This window comes from Mesoplodon bidens (assembly GCF_964165515.1).
Source record: "Mesoplodon bidens genome assembly, chromosome: 10".
NCBI classification, from domain to species: domain Eukaryota; kingdom Metazoa; phylum Chordata; class Mammalia; order Artiodactyla; family Ziphiidae; genus Mesoplodon; species Mesoplodon bidens.
This window is the reverse complement of record NC_138172.1, coordinates 51,466,295-51,487,510: the sequence shown is the minus strand read 5'-3', so window position 1 is coordinate 51,487,510 and position 21,216 is coordinate 51,466,295. Positions and strand designations below refer to the sequence as shown.

Here is a 21,216-nt window from a genome sequence, read left to right as displayed (position 1 = left end):
TTTTTACACCAGAAATATTTCATTGTTGCTTTACCTTCTTTTTAAAAGTCATTAAGACTGTTGGATGAGGAAGAAACAACTGACAATGATTTAAGAGCAAAATTCAAGGAACGCTGGCAAAGGACGCCATCCAATGAACTCTATAAACCCTTAAGAGCAGGTAAGAATGTGCATAAATGACTTTGACTTGAGTAAGTTCTCAGTTTGGATCCACGTTTTTTGCTTGATTGAAGTAGGCTCTGATGTAAACGTGTTTTTATTGAAACTGTGCTATTATGAAAATCCAGGTGTTTTTCTTCAGTTCCGTGTGAGACAAAAAATGACAAAGGTAATCTACATTCATTATGAGAAGTTCAAATTCTTAAGAAAGTAAAAATTAAAATGATCCTGTAATAACACTCATTTCCTATTCCAAGCTCTATGCATATTTTAAAAACATAAATGAGATTGTATTATATATATGGTTTTGTAATTTCATTTCACTTAGTAGTGGGTAGTAAAAGATGAGTTTTAACAGTTAGCCTGAAACCAAATTATTATTTTTAAGACTTTGAATATTAAGATTTTATGCTTATTAAGATAAATGATGTCTAGACTTGTTTTATTTCTCTGTAAAAGTAATTAATACTGTTGAGATTTTTCTAAAACTATATCCGCCTTTCTTTTAAGTCAGATTTAAGGAGTGATCCTTTGAGAGAGGAATACTTTTGAAATAAGCTGTAACAATTTTTGGAGTGAATGTTATCTTTCTATATTCACAAGTTGTAGGAAAAGATTAGACTAATGTCGATTGGCTTTTATTTGGTGGACAGTAACCGCAAATGTATTTTAAGGTATAACTGTGCTTTTGCTTTATATTTGATTTTGTCATTTTTCCAAAACCGAAAATGCAAAGACTAATAGGAGCTCAGTTTCTGTTATCTAGTGAATTGGGACTTATCGAAGGGGGAAACGAGTAAAGTTGGAGAACAGAATTAAAAGTACAACCAGCTCATATACATTACTGTTAAAATCAATACTGTGCTCTGGTAACATTTTTTTTTTCCCCCTCCACAGAGGGAGGCAACTTCAGAACTGTTTTGGATAAAGCTGTGCAAGCAGATGGACAGGTGAAAGAGCGTTACCAGGCTCACCGGGACACCATTGCACTTCTGTGTAAGCCGGAGCTGGAGCTGAACGCTGCCATCCCGTCTGCTAACCCAGCGAAGACCATGCAGGGCAGTGAGGTGAGGACATGGCGTTTTGATGTGGGTGATCATCTGCTTATGAAAACTATGTTCAAGCCATTATATACATTGAATTACCAATTTTTTTTCTTACTGGCATTTTTTAAAAAATGCTGATGTACATTGAGGTGGTTGTTTTTAGAGTAGCATGATATATACACTGTGTAAAAAGTAATTATATTAATAATACTACTATATCTTTTTTTTGTGTGTGTGGTATGCGGGCCTCTCACTGTGGTGGCCTCTCCCGCCGCGGAGCACAGGCTCCGGACGCACAGGCCCAGCGGCCATGGCTCATGGGCCCAGCCGCTCCACGGCACGTGGGATCCTCCTGGACCGGGGCACGAACCCGTGTCCCCTGCATCGGCAGGCAGACTCTCAACCGCTGCGCCACCAGGGAAGCCCAATACTACTATCTTGTAGTAATCATTTCCATTTATTGAATGCCTTCTGTGAACTGGGTACTGTATTCTAGGTACCTCATATGTTCACAGGTTTAATTCAAATTTTATAAAAGGGAGAGGCTTGGAAGTATAGGAACTTCCTTGAAGTGGAAGGACTGGATTGGCCAGATAGTCTTCTGACCACAGATTCTTTGTTTTTTACATCATTCTATACCACCTTCCACCATATTCCACTGGGAGTACCTCTGAAGGGAAAGTTGTCAAGGTGTGCTTGTTAATCTAATAAATGGATAACGTCATCATGACATTTCTACTGGTGACAGGAAGGAGAAAATCAGTAGTGGGGCGTGTGATTTGCTAAGTCCCAAAAGGGGAGAGTGTGGGCTGAACACTGTGAAGTTGTGTAGGAGGATAAGAGGAGACCCGAAGCACACAGGAAAATAAGCCAAAGGGCAAGAGATAGTGCTGAAAACTTCTTGAAAAAGGTGAATTTCCTGGAATAGTAGTTCTCAGAAGTTATCATTGTCATTCCTTATTTGTCTTTGCACAGAAGCATTTCATGTATTTACTCAGCCAAGACTTAATGGATAGCTACTGTGTAAGGCACTATGCTAGATGCTCATAATATCCAGCCTTTACGTTCAATTCACAATCCAGTGTGGAAGATGAGACGTATACAAGGATTACTGTAATACAGGGTAGAAATTGAAAAGTGTCACAACTATACTGTGAGAATTTAGGTGACGAAGTAGTTATGTTCCAGCATTTGGAGCTCCTTAAGCTTAGGAGGCTTAAGAAATTGGCACTTTATGAGCACAGTAGACAGGCAGGAAAGTGGACATGTGTAGTATTCGAGAAGACTGAGTGCGTGGGTGTGTCCAGAGCGGCTTCTGAGGTTCTGTGGGAGCAGCCCCCGAAGTGAAGAGAAGACGGCGCTGGTGGATGGGCACAGAGCCTGCGTCTCAAGGCGGGTGCCTGAGGGAACAGTGACTGTCAGTTAGATGCTTTGAGGATGTGGGGGAGAAAAGGAAGGTGGTTAGAAGATTAACTTGTGAAGAACAGAGCCTGCAGACCCATAGAACAGCAACACGTTCTGGCCCCTTTTTATTTTAGAAAAAAACATCTCTGTTTAGTATCCCCGTTTTTTCTTTTTAGTGTCACATGCATGACTCAGAACTTATAGGGCTTTTGTCCTTTTATTCTCCTGCTTTCTGTAGAAAAGCAAAAATGGTTTTTGCTAAGCAAAATCAGAATGAGCATGTACTGATATGTTATTTTATTCAGTAATAGCTGCTTTGTTAATTCACAGTGGTATTACATAGGGGAAGAAAACTTTTACAGTCAATAAGAAGTTATTTTACTGAAACTAGATTTTCTGCATAGAGGTAATCAACAATTTTCAGTGTTCTAAATATTCATTCATCATGTGCCTTTATCAGAAAAGGCAAACATCATGTATTTATTAAAGCTATTTCAGATAGTTGTCATTGTAGTTGGTGACACATTAGCCAGAGTTTTTATGAGAAAAACTCAACCATTTGAATTGCTGATTATTAAAGTGATACAAAGTACATGTTTTATTAAGAGGTCCAAGCATAACAGGTGGGGCTATTTTTTTCTTTCATTATGAACAGGCCAACTAACTAGTTTTTTGTCTTTGTTCTGTTTGGGCATCTGGTTTTAGGTACTTAGAGGATCTTCGTTTTTATACTATGTAAGAGACAGTCAGTCTATTTCAAGATAATAGTTAGTGTTCCTGACTTTCAGCTTTGTTGACTAGACTATTTTTTAAGACCAATTCTGCATATTCCTATTTCTCCCCCAGCTTTATTTCACTTGGCTACTTAAACATTTTCTAACTTTTGTTAGACATAACTTATATATAGAGGAAAATGACATTTCTTACTCTCCTAATAGCCAAGCAACCTTCACATAGGGTCATGGTCATGGTTGAGGTTCCATTATCAGTTTAAATATGCCAACAGATAAAAGTATCACAGCCTTTTCAAATTTATATGCTGTTATATCCACCCAATACAAAATGTGTCACATAGTTACAGAAATAGTTACAATTCAGCAAAATAAGGGATACTTAATTCTTGGTCTGTTCCTTGTTGTTACTCTGTTCTTGTCTGAGTGCTCAGATGCCTAAGCCTCTTTAGTCCACAATGCACATGAAGTATAGAGTTAAACCATGAAACCTAACTAACAGTTAATAATAATGGCTACTACTGACTGAGCACTTAGCCTATGTTAGAAATTACATTGAGCACTTTATATGGATTATTTCAGTCTTTACAACAGTCCTGACATATAGGTACTATTCTTATTCTTGTTTTGCAGATGAGAAAATTGAGTTTTCCAGGTAAACTGCCCTTGGTTACACAGTAACTAAGCCCATTATATTCACTAAGGGAGTGTAGTCAGAGTTGAAGTATTTTTTTCTATGTCATCATATTTCACTTTGTTAGACAACTAGTTTCATTTGTTTCTGTATTCACGTTTTGATTTAATTTTGTGTTTTGGATGTGTAAAAGAATGTTCATCATTCAAAAGGTTCATGCAGAGAAATCTCACCCCTTTTCTTTCTACCTTGTTCCCATCTGCTCTATGTAAGTAACAGTACTCATTAGTCTTTGGTTTGTGCTTAGTGCTTTTATTTTTGTGAAAAATACATATGCACACAGATACATATCATGTATTATGTGTGTGTATAGCTTTATATTCTGATTTCCCTTCTCACTCAAAATGCAACATACCATACATAACGCTTTTGTACCTTTTTTCATTTAACAATATGTCCTGGAAGTCATTTGGAAGCAAGACTTGGCTCCACTTTGTCTAACATCAAATTCTACTAGATCCCTTTAATAGACTTTGCCATGTCCATCCAGGTATGATTCTTTCTCCTCTTCCTTCCTTTTAGAGTATCTGTGGTTTAATGCTTCTTGGACCTCTAAGACCATTTCTTTGCACTGCTCTGCATGTTAAGAGACTGAATTTAAGATAGGAAGGACACTTAAGAGATACGGTGGTAACAGAGGCCAAAATGTAGAAGAAACTTGAGACTTCCTCAGGGCTTTGGTTTTCACATGGGAAGGTCGCTCTGGACCCTTTTGTCAGGGAGCTAACTAAGGCCGTGGACTGAAGAGCCGGACAGAGCTTCTTAGAAACAGGCAGTAGGTGAGCAGATCCTTTGGAGCTGGAAGTGCTGCTGGTAAGAAGACAGACAGAGGTGTAGGTGGGGTTCATGGATGGCCCCTTCTTCCTTTGTCTTTCCCCACTTTCTTTCTGTGAGCATCCCTGGGGCAAGCAGAATAGGGGGCTTGGGGTTGCTGTTCTCCCTTCTGGTCCTAGCAGAAGTGTGAAGAGATGTGAGTGAAAGGGGGCAGCTCATGTGTGGCCTTAGAGGGCGCTTGAACACTCTATAACACTGTTACTACAACGGGGTGTTTATGAATCATGTGGGTGTTAGTCAGAGACTGCCTGGCCCGAGTAAGAGGCAGAACTCATGATGCGAACAGAGATACAGAACCCTCCCGCTCATTCTCTCCCAGGATATAAAAGAAACATACAGCTATAGCTTTCTGTCTGTCTGTCTGTCTGTCTCTCTCGAGTGCTCTCTCCGTATATATCCGTATCTCTGTTTCTGTCTCCATGTCTCTCTCTCTCTCAGTCTCGCTAGGTCGGCAAAATAGGGTATCTCTTTACTTCACAAAAACATACCTTCTGGGGACTTCCCTAGTAGTCCAGTGGTAAAGAATCCGCCTTCCAATGCAGAGGACATGGGTTCAATCCCTGGTCAGGGAACTAAGATTCCACATGCTGCGGGACAACTAAGCCCGCACGCTTCAACTAGAGCACCTGTGCGCCGCAAACTACAGAGCCCACACATTCCGGAGCCCACGTGCCACAACTAGAGAGAGAAAACCCACACGCCACAACTAGAGAGAATCCTGTGTGCTGCAGTGAAGATCCCACATGCTGCAACTAAGACCCGACGCAACCCCAAAATAAATAAATTAATTAAATTAAATAAATATTAAAAATGTATATATATACTTTCCCCTACCTCGTGACAAGGATGCAGTGTCGTGTAGCGAGGTTAAGAGATTGGTTTGGAGTTAGGCAGACTTAGGTCTCAGATTTCACCTCTGCTCCTTTTAGTAGCTGTGTAACCTCAGGCATGTTAACTTAATTTTTCTGGGACGCAATTTCTCCATCTGTGGAATAGAGGTAATAAATATATACCCTATGAGGTATTGTAAGGAATACATTAAATTATATTTGTGAAGTGTTTAGGACAGTGCCTGGCACATAATAGATGTTCAGTAGATCTGTTATCATTGCTGCTGCTGTTGCAATCTGAATCCACTAAAGGTACAGCAATGTCTGTATCTAAATAAACCTGATGTACAATTTATACTTGGCTCTCTGAGAGATCGTCTCTCCCTGACCCTGGTGAACCTTTGTATATAATTCCTTTCTTGAAATTGGCTTCTGTTTTTTGGGCAGTTAAACTAAGTTTTTTAAATTGTTTAGGTTGTAAATGTCTTAAAATCCTTACTGACAAATCTTGATGAAGTAAAGAAGGAAAGAGAGGGGCTGGAGAATGACCTGAAATCAGTGAATTTTGACATGACGAGCAAATTTTTGACTGCTCTGGCTCAAGATGGTGTGATAAATGAAGAAGCTATTTCTGTTACTGAACTGGATCGAATCTATGGGGGTCTTACAACTAAAGTCCAAGAATCTCTAAAGAAACAAGAAGGACTTCTTAAAAATATTCAGGTAAAGTTTATATACTTTAATAAGATTTTTATTAAAAAAATTACAGGAAGGATAAACCTGGACTAAATCTGTATCCATTTAGGATTGTGTTTTTTGCAAATGTTACATATTAATAGAAGTCTGTAAACGTTATTGGTTATATTTTCATGCCCACTGAATTTATGGTATTTTTTACTTAAGGAAAGCTGTACTGTGTTACTCCAAAAGGAATATATTAGGTAAATATCTAGTAATAACTGCATGAAATCATATATGATTTTCATAGTTGGGAAAGTATCAGTACAAATGTCATGAGCTATAGTAACTTGATAAATAAGTGTAACTGCATAAATCTTTCTTTTAACAAGGTCTCACACCAGGAATTTTCAAAAATGAAACAGTCTAACAATGAAGCTAATTTAAGAGAAGAAGTTTTGAAGAACTTAGCTGCTGCGTATGACAACTTTGTTGAACTTGTAGCTAATTTGAAGGAGGGCACAAAGGTATGAAGCACAAAAGAAACAAGAGCTAACTAACCAGTGTGGATGTGAGGATATAGTTTGGGAAGTTAATTGGTATTTCCAGTTGGACCAAATCATTCTGTCTTGAATTTCTTAGCTTTAATGACTTTGGCTCCTGAGAGCTTTGGTATAAATGGGAGAAAGCTTAATGAAGGTGGGAGTATTTCATGGGAACTTTGCAGAATGAATTTTATATTTCACCAGGCAGAAAGAGGGTGTGTAGGCATTCATTTCAGGTAGCAGGAATTAGCACAGAGAGGTCAAAAGGTCAGTGACACTTTGTTTTGGGGTAGAAAGTTGGCCAATCTGATTGAATTAGGAGGGAACAGGAGTAGTAGTCAAAGCCGATATGTGATGGGGAAGGGGGTGTGTATGGCTTTTATATTCTGTGCTGGTGGTGTGGATTATGATAGATTTGTGATCTGCTTATGACTCAAGAGTGCTTACTAAATAAGTTTAAGTATTTTCTTGCCTTTCCTTTAGATATTTTAGGGAAATGCTTATATTTGTTTTTACCAATTACTTTGCTTTTGAGGGAACAAGTGATTTTTAAATTTTTCCAATACATAATTCCTTTTGGTACTTTAACTCCATAATGATCACTTAATAAAGTTACCTTGATGCAAATACAGTAGATATAATGTAAAACCCTCTGAAGAGAGCATAGAAATACTGCCAAAGCCTTCCAAAGAGAGAGGATAGTAAAATGCCATTTTAATTCGGTTTAAAATGCTTTGTTGAAATAGATAAGCTGAGAAAATTACCAGAGTGCCTTTGGAAATTCTTCTGAGGGTTTCTGAAATGATGCCTGCATTTCTGAAGTGAATGTGCAAATCTGATACTTAAATAGGTTTAGAGTCTTTATTAAGAAGTTGACTTTTCTCTAGGAATTGGGAACTTGTTCACGATCATGAAACTTTTAACTTGTTGCCACTTAATTTTTGGTGACAGTGCTTTCTAACGATGATTTTATTATTTTGATTTTCTTAGGGAATCTTAGGTCATATTTAATATTAAGTTACTGGACTTAAGTGGTATGACTGTCTCTCATGCAGAGGATTTTAGCTCTTTAGCTTTAACTGTTATTGACAAAAGAGCTTTAGATTGTGTTCCTCTTAGATTAAAAATTGTTCTGGTTTATCACTTGTGTTTGTTCTTTGCTCATAGTTTTACAATGAGCTGACTGAAATACTCATCAGGTTCCAGAACAAATGCAGTGATATAGTGTTTGCACGGAAGACAGAGAGGGATGAACTCTTAAAGTAAGTTTATTTTGTGTATTAAATTGTACTTTTGAAGTATTTTTCTTTAAAAAAATAATATTCTTGCTACCTCTTTTAAAAAAATCATATGTGGAGACTTTTGTGGTGAGTTGGCAGTGTGAGTTGGCAATTTCCTTCCTTTCCTCCATGGTGTTTCTTTGTTTGTTTGCTTTTTTATAAATTTATTTATTTTTTATTCTTGGCTGTGTTGGGTCTTTTTTGCCACACGCGGGCTTTCTCTAGTTGTGGCGAGCAGTGGCTTCTCTTGTTGTGGAGCGTGGGTTCTTGGCACGTGGGCTTCAGTAGTTGTGGCATGTGGGCTCAGCAGTTGTGGCTTGCAGGCTCTAGAGCGCAGGCTCAGTGGTTGTGGTGAACGGGCTTTGTTGCTCCGTGGCATGTGGGATCTTCCCGGACTAGGGATCAAACCTGTGTTCCGTGCATTGGCGGGTGGATTCTTAACCACTGCACCACCAGGGAAGTCCCCTCCATGGTGTTTTACAAAGCAACAAGGAAACAACTGCATGATCTGAGAACAAAAGGGTGAAAAGGAGTGGAAACTCTAGATGTAGGAAGAACAGTGATGCCACAGAAGTGATAGCAGAATAGCTCAGGGTAACAGATCTTATAGGAAATGCCAATAAACATAAGCAGTTTACTTTGAAGTGGCAAATAGATTCCTTACATGAAGCTAGAGGCACAGACCATGAGGGAGAGAGGGTTTATAGCTCAGAAAATGTCAGCAAAGTCACTTTCTCCAGGGGTCTATTGGGAAAGCTGGGCGAGTAACATAGGACTCATTCCATGTGGAGTAATGAATAGAGAGTTGACACAGCATCGATACAAAGATACTATACTCGTTGAGGTGAGAAAGAGAACAAAATTTTACGAAACTTAGTAGATGAAGAACATTCACCAGAATAATGTTGTCACAGAACAGATGAAAAATTTACCGTGAATTAAAAAAAAATAATAAAAGGCTAGGAAACAATCATTAAGGATCACCACAAACATGTGCCAGAACTCAAGGAAAATGGTAAGAAAACAGGAGGCGCTAAAACGTGAGGTGTCAGGATTCAGGAAACAAGTGGAAGAGAAGAACAAAGCAATCACAGGTATAAGATGAAATGGGAAGGAGCAAAACGGAGGATAGACGATGAAGAAAACACAAGAGCACAAAGTAGAAAAGAAGAAATCAAAGAAAATGAAACCAAAGTAAGGAAAGGATTAAAAAGGATTAGAGAAAGTGGGCAGAGAAGATCCAATATATGTAATATTGAATTCCCTTCAAAGAAGAAAAACCAAAACTGAACAGAACAAATATTTAATGATATTACTCAAGAACATTTTCCTAAAATAAGGCTTGTTGAAAGGGTATATCATATGGTCAGGAGAAATGAACAAGAACTGTCAATACCCCAGCATATAAATTATTAGTCTTAAAAGATAATGGTAGATGGGGCTTCCTTGGTGGCACAGTGGTTGAGAGTCTGCCTGCCGATGCAGGGGACATAGGTTCGTGCCCTGGTCTGGGAAGATCCCACATGCCGTGGAGCAGATGGACCCGTGAGCCATGGCCACTGAGCCTGCGCGTCCGGAGCCTGTGCTCCGCAACGGGAGAGGCCACAACAGTAAGAGGTCCGCATACCGCAAAAAAAAAAAAAAAAAAAAAAAAAAAAGGTAGAATCCTATGAAGGCAGTCAGGCAAAAAGATCACGTCAGTTTATAAAAGGTGAAAAAAATTCAGGCTGGCAGCACTGCATGCTAGAAGAGAGTGGAATGATTGCTTGTTGGAACTCAAAGGAAGCAAATGTGAGGCAAAGATTTTATATCCAGTCAACCTGTCCTTCTGGTGTATACAGAGCCATGTGCTCAATTAGTAATGAATGTAAAGGACCCAGAGACTATTATACTCATGAGCCTTTCTTGAGCCCTTCAGATGACCTGACCATTATTCTTGTCTCTGTCCATGTTTAAACAGTTTCCCATTGAAGAAGTGGGCGAAGTTAAGAGCTACTTTCTTCCACCCGCCAAGAAAGAGCAGGGCTGGTTGTTTTCAGTTTTTCTACTAAACCTTTAAAAAGCAAATAATTAGAATGCTTTTTAAATGGTTCTAGAGGTTAAAAAAAAAACCCTCCAAGTTAGTTTTACTGATAAGTAAATCTGACAAAGATTAAAACAAAAGTCTTCAGACCAGTTTCATTTGTGAATATGGATGCGAAATTTCTAAATAAAATACTTGCCATTGATATTCTCCAGTATATTAATAAAGAACCATGACCAAGGGGGAGTGGGTGGTTATCCCAGTAATGCAGTGATTGGTTCAGTATTTTTACATCTAAGGAGAAAAATATTCTCTTCATAGATGAGGAAAAAGCATGAGAAAATAACTATTCTGGTACTCAAAATAGGAATTAGTTGACTTCCTTAACATGAAAATATATGTGTATGCGTGTATATATACAATAGATCTATTTATCTGTTTATATCTGCACAAAACTCAGCTTCATGGTTAATGGAGAAACGCTATAAACATTCTCCCTAAAGACAAATGCCCATTATCAATGCTGTTATTTAATATTATTTTGGCAGTACCAGATACACCATTAGAAAAGAAAAAGAAATTAGAAATAGAAAAATTGGAAAGGCGGAGGTAAAACTATCACTACTTACAGACTTTATGATTATATATCTTGAAAACCCCAAAGAATCAACCCTCAAATTCTGCAAATAATAAAGGAATTGTTACTGAAGATAGGTGATTATAAAAATAATTTGTAGAGGGCTTCCCTGGTGGCGCAGTGGTTGAGAGTCCACCTGCCGATGCAGGGGACGTGGGTTCGTGCCCCGGTCCGGGAGGATCCCACATGCCGCGGAGTGGCTGGGCCCGTGAGCCATGGCCGCTGAGCCTGCGCATCTGGAACCTGTGCTCCGCGACGGGAGAGGCCACAACAGCGAGAGGCCTGCTTACTGCAAAAAAAAAAAAAAAAAAAAAAAAAAAAAAAAAAAATTTGTAGAAATCAGTAGCCTTGGGACTTCCCTGGTGGTCCAGTGACTAAGACTCCACACTCCCAATGGAGGGGGCCTGGGTTCGATCCCTGGCCAGGGAGCTTAATCCCACATGCAGCAACTAAAGAAAGGTCCCACAGTGCAGCCAAATAAATAAATATTTTTAAAAAATCAATAGCCTTCATACAAATAAGCACATAGAAGATATAATGGAGGAAAAGACTTCACTTAAAATAGCAATAAGGAAGATAAAATACATAGGAATAAATTTGTCATTTATTAGACCTGTATGAAGAAAACTTTGAAACACTATTCAAGGACACAGAAGAGGACTTGAGCAAGCTGAAAGGTGTATCATGTCCTTAGATAGGATGAGACAGCTTCATGAAGATGTCAGTTCAAAAGAAACTTATGTATTAAACATAATTTTTAAAAATATTTATTTATTTATTTATTTTTTTGGCTGCACCGGGTCTTAGTTGCGGCACATGGGATCTTTCGTTGCGGCACGTGGTCTCTTCGTTGCAGTACTTGGGCTTCTCTCTAGTTGTGGCGCGCAGGCTCTAGGGCGCATGGGCTCTGTAGTTGTGGTGTGGGAGCTCCAGGACACGTGGGCTCTGTCATTGTGGTGCGTGGGCTCTGTAGTTTGCGGCATGCAGGCTCTCTTGTTGAGGCACGCAAGCTCAGTAGTTGTGGCGCGCGGGCTTAGTTGCCCTGTGGCATGTGGGATCTTAGTTCCCTGACCAGGGATCAAACCCGCGTCCCCTGCATTGGAAGGCGGATTCTTTACCACTGGACCACCAGGGAAGTCCCTCAACATAATTTTGATTTTAAAAAGGAATCAACAGATTTTCATGTAAAACTAGACAAGTTGATCCTAAAGCTCAGGTAGAAAAACCGTTAAACAAGATTAGCCAGGAAAACTGAATAATAATAACAGTAAGGGGAAAGTAATTTGCCAGATATTAAAATATGTAATATTGTCTCTAATTAAAACACATTGATACTGGCACATGATTAGACCAAAGACAGAATAGAAGATAGGAGTAGATTCAAATACATATGTGAATTTAGTGTAAAAAAAGATCCTAAATCAGAAGAAGTTAGAAACAAGTGCCCAGCCATTTAGAAAACAAAAGTTATTTTTACCTCAGAATAAGTTCCAAAAGGGTCATAATTGAAATGTGTAAAATGAAATGAAAAAGAGAATATGAGAGAATTTCTTAGTAAAGCTGAAATAGGAAGGGTCTTTGTAATTCTGACTTAAAACCCAGAAGCCATAAAAAAGAAAAGTTCATCATAACATGATAAGAGTCAAAATGTAATAAACTGGGGGAAAATATTTGAAACTTATTCATGGGCAAAAGGCAAATTTACGTAATTTATAAAGAACTCCTAGATACTAATGAGGAGGAAAAAACTCAGTAGAAAAATTGGGAAAGGATGTGAACAGAAATTCTGCAGGTGAAATATGAGTGGTTCTTAAGCATATGAAAAAATACCTATCCTCGCTCAATATAAAATAAATATGAATTAAAATTACTCTGAAATGACATTTTTCAGGGATTTCCCTGGTGGTCCAGTGGTTAAGACTCCGCGCTTCCACTGCAGGGGGCACGAGTTCGATCCCTGGTTGGGGAACCAAGATCCTGCATGCCATGTGGCATGGCCAAAAAAAAAAAAGAAACAACATTTTTCAGATTGGCAAAAATTTGGATATTTGATAACATGCTTTATTGGCACACGTGCGGGAGCAGGTCTCATCTGTTGCTGTGAGAAGGCACATTGGGGCAGTCCTTGTGTGGGGCACTTGTGTGGGACCTGGAAAGGCTGCTTTTGAGAATTTATTCTGAGGGTGTATGCTAGAAATGACATATGCTAACATATGCTAGAAATGACATACCAGTGAATTCATTTCTAAGTTGCTTGTACCAGTAAAAGAATAGAAACAAATCAAATGTCCAGGGCTGGTGAAATAAAGCTACATCTGTACAGTGAAATACTATGCAGCTATTTAAAAAAAAAAAGAAAAAGATGTTTTCTATTTACCCATGTAGAAAAATCTCTGAGAGACATAATTAACGGTAAAAAAAAATGTTACAGACAGTGTAAAGTATGCTTCTTATGTAAAAAGGGAGAAGATTAAAACACACATTTGAATTGGTTTATTTCTGATAAGGGAGCTCTGGTCAGGTTCATAAATAAAAAATATTGGCTGTCTGTTTGTGGTAGTGAATGGTGGAATGAGAATTTGTAGATAGTGGCCTGTCACTTTTTAGTTTTTGAATCAAGTGAATATATTACCTTTTCAGAAAGTTATATTAAATTAATCTAAATTATTGTAGGGATTTCATGTTTTTTATAGTACCACCAACTAGTCTAACTTTATTTTTGACATTGTATCTGTACTCCTGGCCTTTTTTTGTTTTTTTAGCCATAGAACCCTTTGTTCAGACTCAATCTTGCAGAGAAGCCCAGTTTGTGAAACAAACAGAAATGGCTCTGTGATGTAATAGCTTTGATTTATATAATTAGTCAGTGGACAGGAAATTCTCATTTGTCCTATAAATGTGTTATTTACTGCAACCATCTCTGGAGTCTATCAAAGGAAAAAATATTATGTCTTATATGCTTTATAATATATTATAATTATACATGCTAGATACTGTGTTTATGATTAAATATACTCAAAATCTAATTAAATAGTTGTAAATGTAATAAATAAAATATTTAAAATATTAAATATAATTATATTTACTATATGTGAGTTACATATATACACACATATATTAGATGTTTCAAAGTTCGACCTTTTTCAAATTTTAATATTAACTAAAAACTTATAGTTTATATTGCAAGCATTTATTACAAATTTACAAACATTAAGAAGTAGTTTTGATTTCTTGATGAATGTGTGTAAGTTTTCTTTCTATGTGGAGAGTCTAATTTATCTTACAACTGGGATTGTTTTTGACAGTGGAAGTGTGGTCTGGGGGACTCAGAGTTGCTGTTAATTGTTACATCAAGACAGTAGGTCTTGTTGCAGACATTTCAGGACACGTCATGTTTACTGCTCTGTGCATGTGAATCAGCACAGTGAGAAGTTGATCAATACCAAGTATTTCATAGAGTGTATTTTACTTTAGGGTTTTTGTTTAGTGAGATTCCAATTTACTGTTAGAGGAGACTTTAAAATATTAACAAAATTTTTAATATTGTATTTTAATAGTCCTTTCAACCTCTATCTTTAATGAATTTACCTTAATAGTAGATTGAGGTATCTTTTAACATAAACTATCTTGGTGCCACATTTCGAATATCTTTCAGAAAGTTTTCATCAAGAAATTTGCACAATGGTTTTAAAGTTTTCATCAAGAAATTTGCTCAGTGGTTTCAAATAGGTTGTTGTTTTTTGTAAACACTGATACGATACAGCAATTAAAATATTAGCTAGGTAACTATGTACAGTTGTAGTTTTCTGATAATTTTTAGATTATTATGTTATGAGTTTCTCATCTAGGGGACGACCTCCTGTTCGAGAGAGGGCAATTTCTTAGGCTCACTTGCTCAGTTTGACATGTTCCTTAGTCTGGCTCTAACTATGATCTCTGAAAAAGTTTACCTTTTTCCCTGGTCTTCAGAAACAGAATAAGAACTAACTTTATTTTATTCAATAGTAGGAAGAAAGAAGATTTCAGTTCTAGTCAAGAACAGAAATGTAGTATATTTTAAAATACCATCATTGTTTTGAGTATATTTTCTGTATTTCATACGTGAAGAAAAGAAAGTAAGAAAAACATCTGGTATTTTGTATGTGTTGGTTTTCAAAATTGTGTTAATTTCTAACACTTCTGTCTTTTAATAAGGGACTTGCAACAAAGCATTGCCAGAGAACCTAGTGCTCCTTCAATTCCTACACCTGCGTATCAGTCCTCTCCAGCAGGGGGACACACGCCAACGCCTCCAACTCCAGCACCGAGAACCATGCCGGTCAGTAAGCAACCACATTTTTAAAATGCAAGTTTTACATGTTCTTGACAGCTTGCTTGCTGTAAAGGATAACACAGACTTTACATTGTAGAGGTCTGGTGGTCACCACTTTGATCAGGTGACCAACCTCAACATTCTGATGTTTTGCAGTATAAGGAGTACAGCATCACTCATGGATTCTTGCCTATAACTAAATCTAATGAAGTCTTTAGAATCACCTTTCAGTTCATAGCAAATACAGTGATAAAACAAGAAATTAAATTGTGCTGTTAGGAACAGTTGGACAGTCTAGAACTGGAATATTCTGTGAGACACCTGGCTTGGTCTTTTCTAAAAGCAAATGTCATAGAAAAAAATAGACAGGGGGCATATTCTAGATTAAAAGAGAGGAACGATTCATAATAATCAAATGCAATACATGAACCTCAGCTGGATCTTGGTTTATAAAAACGCCTAGAAGAGCTTTTGTAAAAAATAGGGAAACTTGAATGTGGAGTGGATACTCAATGATATTAGGAAATAATTATTAATTTTCTCAGGTGAAATGGTATTGTGATTATGTAGGAGAATATTAGGACTTGTATGCTGAAGTCTTTCGCGCTGGTGTCCTGAGTTTGCAACTTAACTTTCAAATGGTTCTGCAAATATATAGATAGATAAATATATGGATATAGCTATAGATAAAGCAAAGATGGCTAAATATTAACAATTAATTTAATTGGTAAAGTGTGATTGTTTATAATAGTATTCTTTTATGTTTTCTGGTGTTTAAAAATTTTCATATGAAAATTCATGGGGCCAGGAAGAGATAACAGGAATAAACTGTACCTGACCTGCTCCGTCCTCTGACCTCAGATGTCTAACCATTGACGGGAGCAGTAATGAACAGTAAATGATTAAATATTAGGCATCAGGGAAAGAGCAGTGGCTATGGAGTATCCACAAATTGGAGAATTATTTTTCAGCTACAGTACATTTCTGGAGTAATAAGCCCACATTTAAGAATGGGAATTAGAAATATATTTGGTTGGATTCTAGAGTTTCTCATATGCCCTTTTATTTTGATTGATAGCAATTTGACAGAAACCTGACACATTTTGTCAGTGCTGACTTTTTCTTGCAGCCTCCTAAGCCCCAGCCCCCAGCCCGGCCTCCACCTCCTGTGCTTCCAGCAAATCGAACTCCTCCTGCTACTGCTCCAGCTCCAGCTCCAGCGAGCACTGGGACCACTGCACCAGCTCCATCACAAACTCCTGGTTCAGCTCCCCCTCTGCAGGCCCAGGGGCCCCCATACCCCACCTATCCAGGGTATCCCGGGTAAGGCTGAAACTCAATGAATTGGCTAATGTTTCTAGCTCTGGTTAGTCTTTTAAAAACAAGCTCACCCCTTCTCTGAATGGAGGTGTCATGAAAGAGTAAGCTACATTGTCAGCTCACATAGAAATAAAAGTAAGTTATAGTCACTTTTTTTGAGTCGTTGAATAGCCATTTCCCAGGCTTATTTAATTTTAGTTTTTATGTACTGGGTTTATATTAAATATATCTCTTCTGTATGGAATTCAGAATGTTTCCTTGGTCTTCTTTATTTAGGTGACAAACATGTAGGTGCCTTTTCTGAGCTTAGAATAGCAAGGTTGATAAGGCCTTCTTTACATACCTGTACTTTGATGTCTTGGCATTCTGATCAACTCTTAAATAGAAATCTATCTAATTATGGCATGTGTTTTCTTAAAGATCAGCTGCCTTTGTGATAGTTTTTTTAGTCTTAAAAATCCAGACATTTAACTGTCTTTTAAGATGTCTTCCAAACTTAGTAAGTACATTGTATCTTCCAAATGTTAAAACTTTGTAAATAGTAAATTTTTGAGCCTTACAGTGAACATTGAATCTTGTGAAACAAAAGTGTACTTAGATTGCCACATTAGATTTAAGGGCCTCCGTTTTTATTCCTTGTTCATAGTTGAATATTTAGTCTTATTTCCTTCAACAATCTTATTTTTGGGGTATTCAACACTTTTTTCTTGAATTTCGATTAATAACAAGATAGAACACTTTTCTCTAGCAAGTACCTTGAAACAGCTGTTTTTTTCTCGCCATTGAATGGCTTTCTTGAAAAAACTTCATTTTAGAATAATTATTGTATGTTTCATTTTCTAGTGTTTGATTTACCAATCCAGCTTTCTTGTGTTCTTCTTCCCATCAGGTATTGCCAGATGCCCATGCCCCTGGGCTATAATCCTTACGCGTACGGCCAGTATAATATGCCATATCCGCCAGTGTATCACCAGAGCCCTGGACAGGCTCCGTACCCAGGACCCCAGCAGCCTTCATACCCCTTCCCTCAGCCCCCACAGCAGCCTTACTATCCACAGCAGTAGTGTGTCAGCTCAGAAGCTCAGCTGGTTCAGCTCAGAGGGAAAGAAATACCAACCCTGCAATAAGTGTACTAAACCCTACGCTCTGGTTAATATAACGTACTCTGATGTACTGAGTGCAGTGTGTAATTTCTGTCTGCGGCTAGAAGCTGTGCCCCAGTTCCACATTTGATTGCACATGGGCCATTTGCTGCTGTTGCAGTATAAAGACTAAGTGTAATAGGATTTGAAATAAATTACATTACAGTTCATAAAAGTTGAAAATGAGAAATTAAACCCACAAGTGAAACGTTTGAAATTATTATACTTAGTTCTACATAAGACATTATTGGAACATCAGAGGCTTACAATGATGATTTCAGTACTGATACTCAAGAAAACTAAGTTCTCTTTCTCTTTTGGTTTATTGATTTGGTTTAATTTTCATTATGCTATTTTGCATAATCAAAACATTGTAAATCTTATAATTTAAAAATAAATTCCTTAAGAACAGTTGTCATTGTTATGTTTTGTCATTGATTCTCATTCCTGTCTAATTTCTTTCTGGTATTAGTCTCTCATTTTATGTGTACACAAGTTAAACAGATCATGAGTTAAGTGCATGATTAATGCAAGTTAATAGGTTCAAGTACATTTTATAGGAAAACCAAAAGAATAATAACCATAATTTATCTTTCATATGCTGATTAGTAAATTAATTTTGACATTTATTTTGAAAAATCCTATAATGTGGAAGAAACACAATTGCTACCAGATTCTTCAAATAAATATACAAGTATATATGTATATTTAATGTTTTATTATTAGCTTCTCCAAGAAATTGATACGAATTCTGGTAATAATTTTTTTTCTTTTTTTCATAATCTGGTTAAAATAAATACATGTCATTAACAGTGCTGTCTGATGTAATGGAATTGTTTAAAGAAAATTTACTGTACCCTTCCATTTTTTTCACCTTACTGTCTTAACCTACTAACATTTAATGCACAATGTATATGAATAGATCTAAGCCCTTTCATTTTTATGCTCCTAAAAGATTGGACTATTTTATAATTCAGGGAGTGCACAAAACAGTTGTTGGGAGCATATACCAATTCTGGAATAGGCTGTGTATTTAATATTAGTCTCCGCTGTTAGGATAAACTAATCACTGTACAAACCTCAGTGAGACTTGCCTAGTGGAATGCATCGACATGCCTCATGGAATGAGAAAGAAAGGAATGAGTTGTCTCATATCCCAGTGGGGTCTGTTCTGTGTGAGGTTCATTCCAGAACACACCAGGCATATGAGTAGATGTCCAATGAATCTGTTTATTTTCTAAGTTTTAATGCTAACCTTCTCTTGAATTATTGTTTCATTTAAATGATACTATCAGTTGGTCCACTGTTGTTTTCATTTGACAGTTTGGGTTTATATTTTAAATGTGGGACGGAAGGTGTGATTGTAAAGGGAGTGAATTGGTTTAAAATATGTGTATATTTTTAAAAATCTTACTTTGTTGTTGTATGTAGAAAACATGAAGGCATGTTACTTCAATATAAATGACCTTTACATGGAATACTGAAATTGGTTTAAAGTTCAGTAGTTAAAACCTTGGCAAAAATAGTTTTTTACATATCATAGCTAAGTTTTATTAATGTGGAATCATCAGAATATGACATGGGCTTGTTTGACTTGTGTAAATGGCACTTAAGTTCCTTCTTCTTATTACTCAAGTTATCATTTCTATCGTAAGATACTCAGTGAGATTAGAGGTATTCCAAATTGCTAGTTTATAATTCTCACTAATGCAGAAAAAACAAAAAACAAAATTGGCCTGAATATTCTCTTGGGGAAAGAAGGCACTAAAGAAAAGAGTAAGTGCATGGGAGGGCCACCAGAGAAGTTACAAGGCCATTTAGCCCATTCCCTGTGCTAGACTAGGCCTCCTCTGTGCTCTCAGAGGGCTCAGGAAGGTGGTTCAGAAACTTTAGGGAAGGAGGCTCCGCAGCCCCTCGTGGTAGCCTCCTCAGCATACCCAGCTCGTTCAGCTCTGTTAGCAAACCCAGGCCTATTCCCTCTTGTTGGTTCACCCATCCTTTAGATGATTGAGGATGCTTTCCTTTGGTCACCTAGTGTCTTAGGTACAGATGACCAAATTTCTGCAGCCCTTCATTGCTGGATGTGTCTTCATAGGACTCTAGTTTCATTAAGGTGGCTCATGGAAAGAAGTTTCTCTTATGTCTGTTTTGCATCCTAGCAAAGCAAGCCCTCACTGGGATGATTTTTGTTACCAGACTTTTTTATCCTTTGCTTAACTTCCTGTATTCCACAAAATACCCTAAAAAGTTGTTGTGGATAATGCTTTTTATTTAGAGGTAGGAGAGTTATCACTCTGGTTCAGGTATGTTGTACCTATGTTTATAATTAGGCTTTTTGATTATCTTCCTAAACTAAAGAAAGGACACTTTATTTATTTATGTCAGGCTTTGGAATACTTTTTTAAAATGGACTATAAGTAATGAAGCTCTGCATAAAGGAGCTGGTCTGAAGTGGGGAAAAAACTAACATGGCTTGACTTCTCAGTCTGGTGTAAAGTATTGGTCTACTCCTGTGCCTCTTGGTCTTTATTCACATTTAAGAAAAATAGTCACGTCACTGCAAACCAGTCAATCTTTGTGAGATCTGTGCACCCAACTTCTTTGCAATTTATAATCTCTCCCCAAATTTAAGTAGTTACAAAAAAAAAAATTTTCACAGAGCCTCTGTCCCTAATTTTCTGTACCAGCCAGCAGCCTATCTAGTCAAAAAAGATTAAAAAGGTATTTTCCATTAGAGCTTTACAGTTTGCAAAAGTGCTTTTTGTACACATTTTCTAATTTCATAAACATGGCAAAATGCAATTTGTTAAGTAGACTTCAATTTGCTGATGGGAATTTTTTTTTTTTTTTCGGATCAGTGTATCTTGGAAAATCTTGCTACAACCTAGCAGCATCTTTTTTTTTGTTTTTTGTTTTTTTTTTACACTTCTGCAATTATTGATTCACAGTACAGAACAGGATACAAAGTAGGAGAAAAACAGTGCTATAGCATTATAATTACTAGTTTAAAAATAAACTTTAGAACTAAATGGTTGATTATAAGATTTACATGGAAGAGCAAAGAAGGAAAAATTATATTTTTAGAGAAAAAGAGAATATTCAGGCTTTATTTCTGGTATGAAGTTTATATTTTTTAAGAAATCCTATATTATCACACCAGAGATTTTAGATTCTTTTCTGCTTACAAATATTGCTGGTAGATGGATGATATTTTTATTGTATTCATTTCTCTTAGGGGGAAATTGTAAAGAAAACAAAAGGTTCCGGATGAAATGTATCCTAGAAATAAAAGTTGAAAGATTCTTACTTCCTTGTAGTATGAATTCTTATTTAAAGTGTTTATCCTTCAGCTTTTATATTTCTCTAATTTCTTTGACAAACAGTGGGTTGGGAAATAAAAAAATACCCACTTTGACTAACTGCATGAGACAAGAAGATGGTGTTGTTTAAATGGTTTCTTACAGCTGTCAACCCTATCTATACTTGATCATGGATGGACCATTATTTTCATCACTTACAATTTGACCCAGATCTTTCAGATGAGTAATCTCTACAGGTGTCATTTTTGGGGTTAATGTTTG

The 21,216-nt window shown here is 37.0% G+C and overlaps 1 protein-coding gene across 1 annotated transcript in view; it reads left to right on the top strand.

The window, feature by feature from the left end:
• The window catches only part of PDCD6IP (programmed cell death 6 interacting protein), a 62,604-nt gene extending 41,663 nt beyond the window's left edge, over positions 1–20,941 (top strand). The window contains exons 11-18 of the mRNA XM_081245125.1: positions 49–160; positions 1,057–1,226; positions 6,173–6,421; positions 6,769–6,903; positions 8,089–8,183; positions 15,056–15,179; positions 16,303–16,496; positions 17,383–20,941. Coding sequence (XP_081101251.1) covers positions 49–160; positions 1,057–1,226; positions 6,173–6,421; positions 6,769–6,903; positions 8,089–8,183; positions 15,056–15,179; positions 16,303–16,496; positions 17,383–17,557 — 1,254 coding nt within the window. The 3' untranslated portion in view covers positions 17,558–20,941. The remainder of the gene's footprint in view (positions 1–48; positions 161–1,056; positions 1,227–6,172; positions 6,422–6,768; positions 6,904–8,088; positions 8,184–15,055; positions 15,180–16,302; positions 16,497–17,382) is intronic.
• Positions 20,942–21,216: the final 275 nt, after the last annotated feature.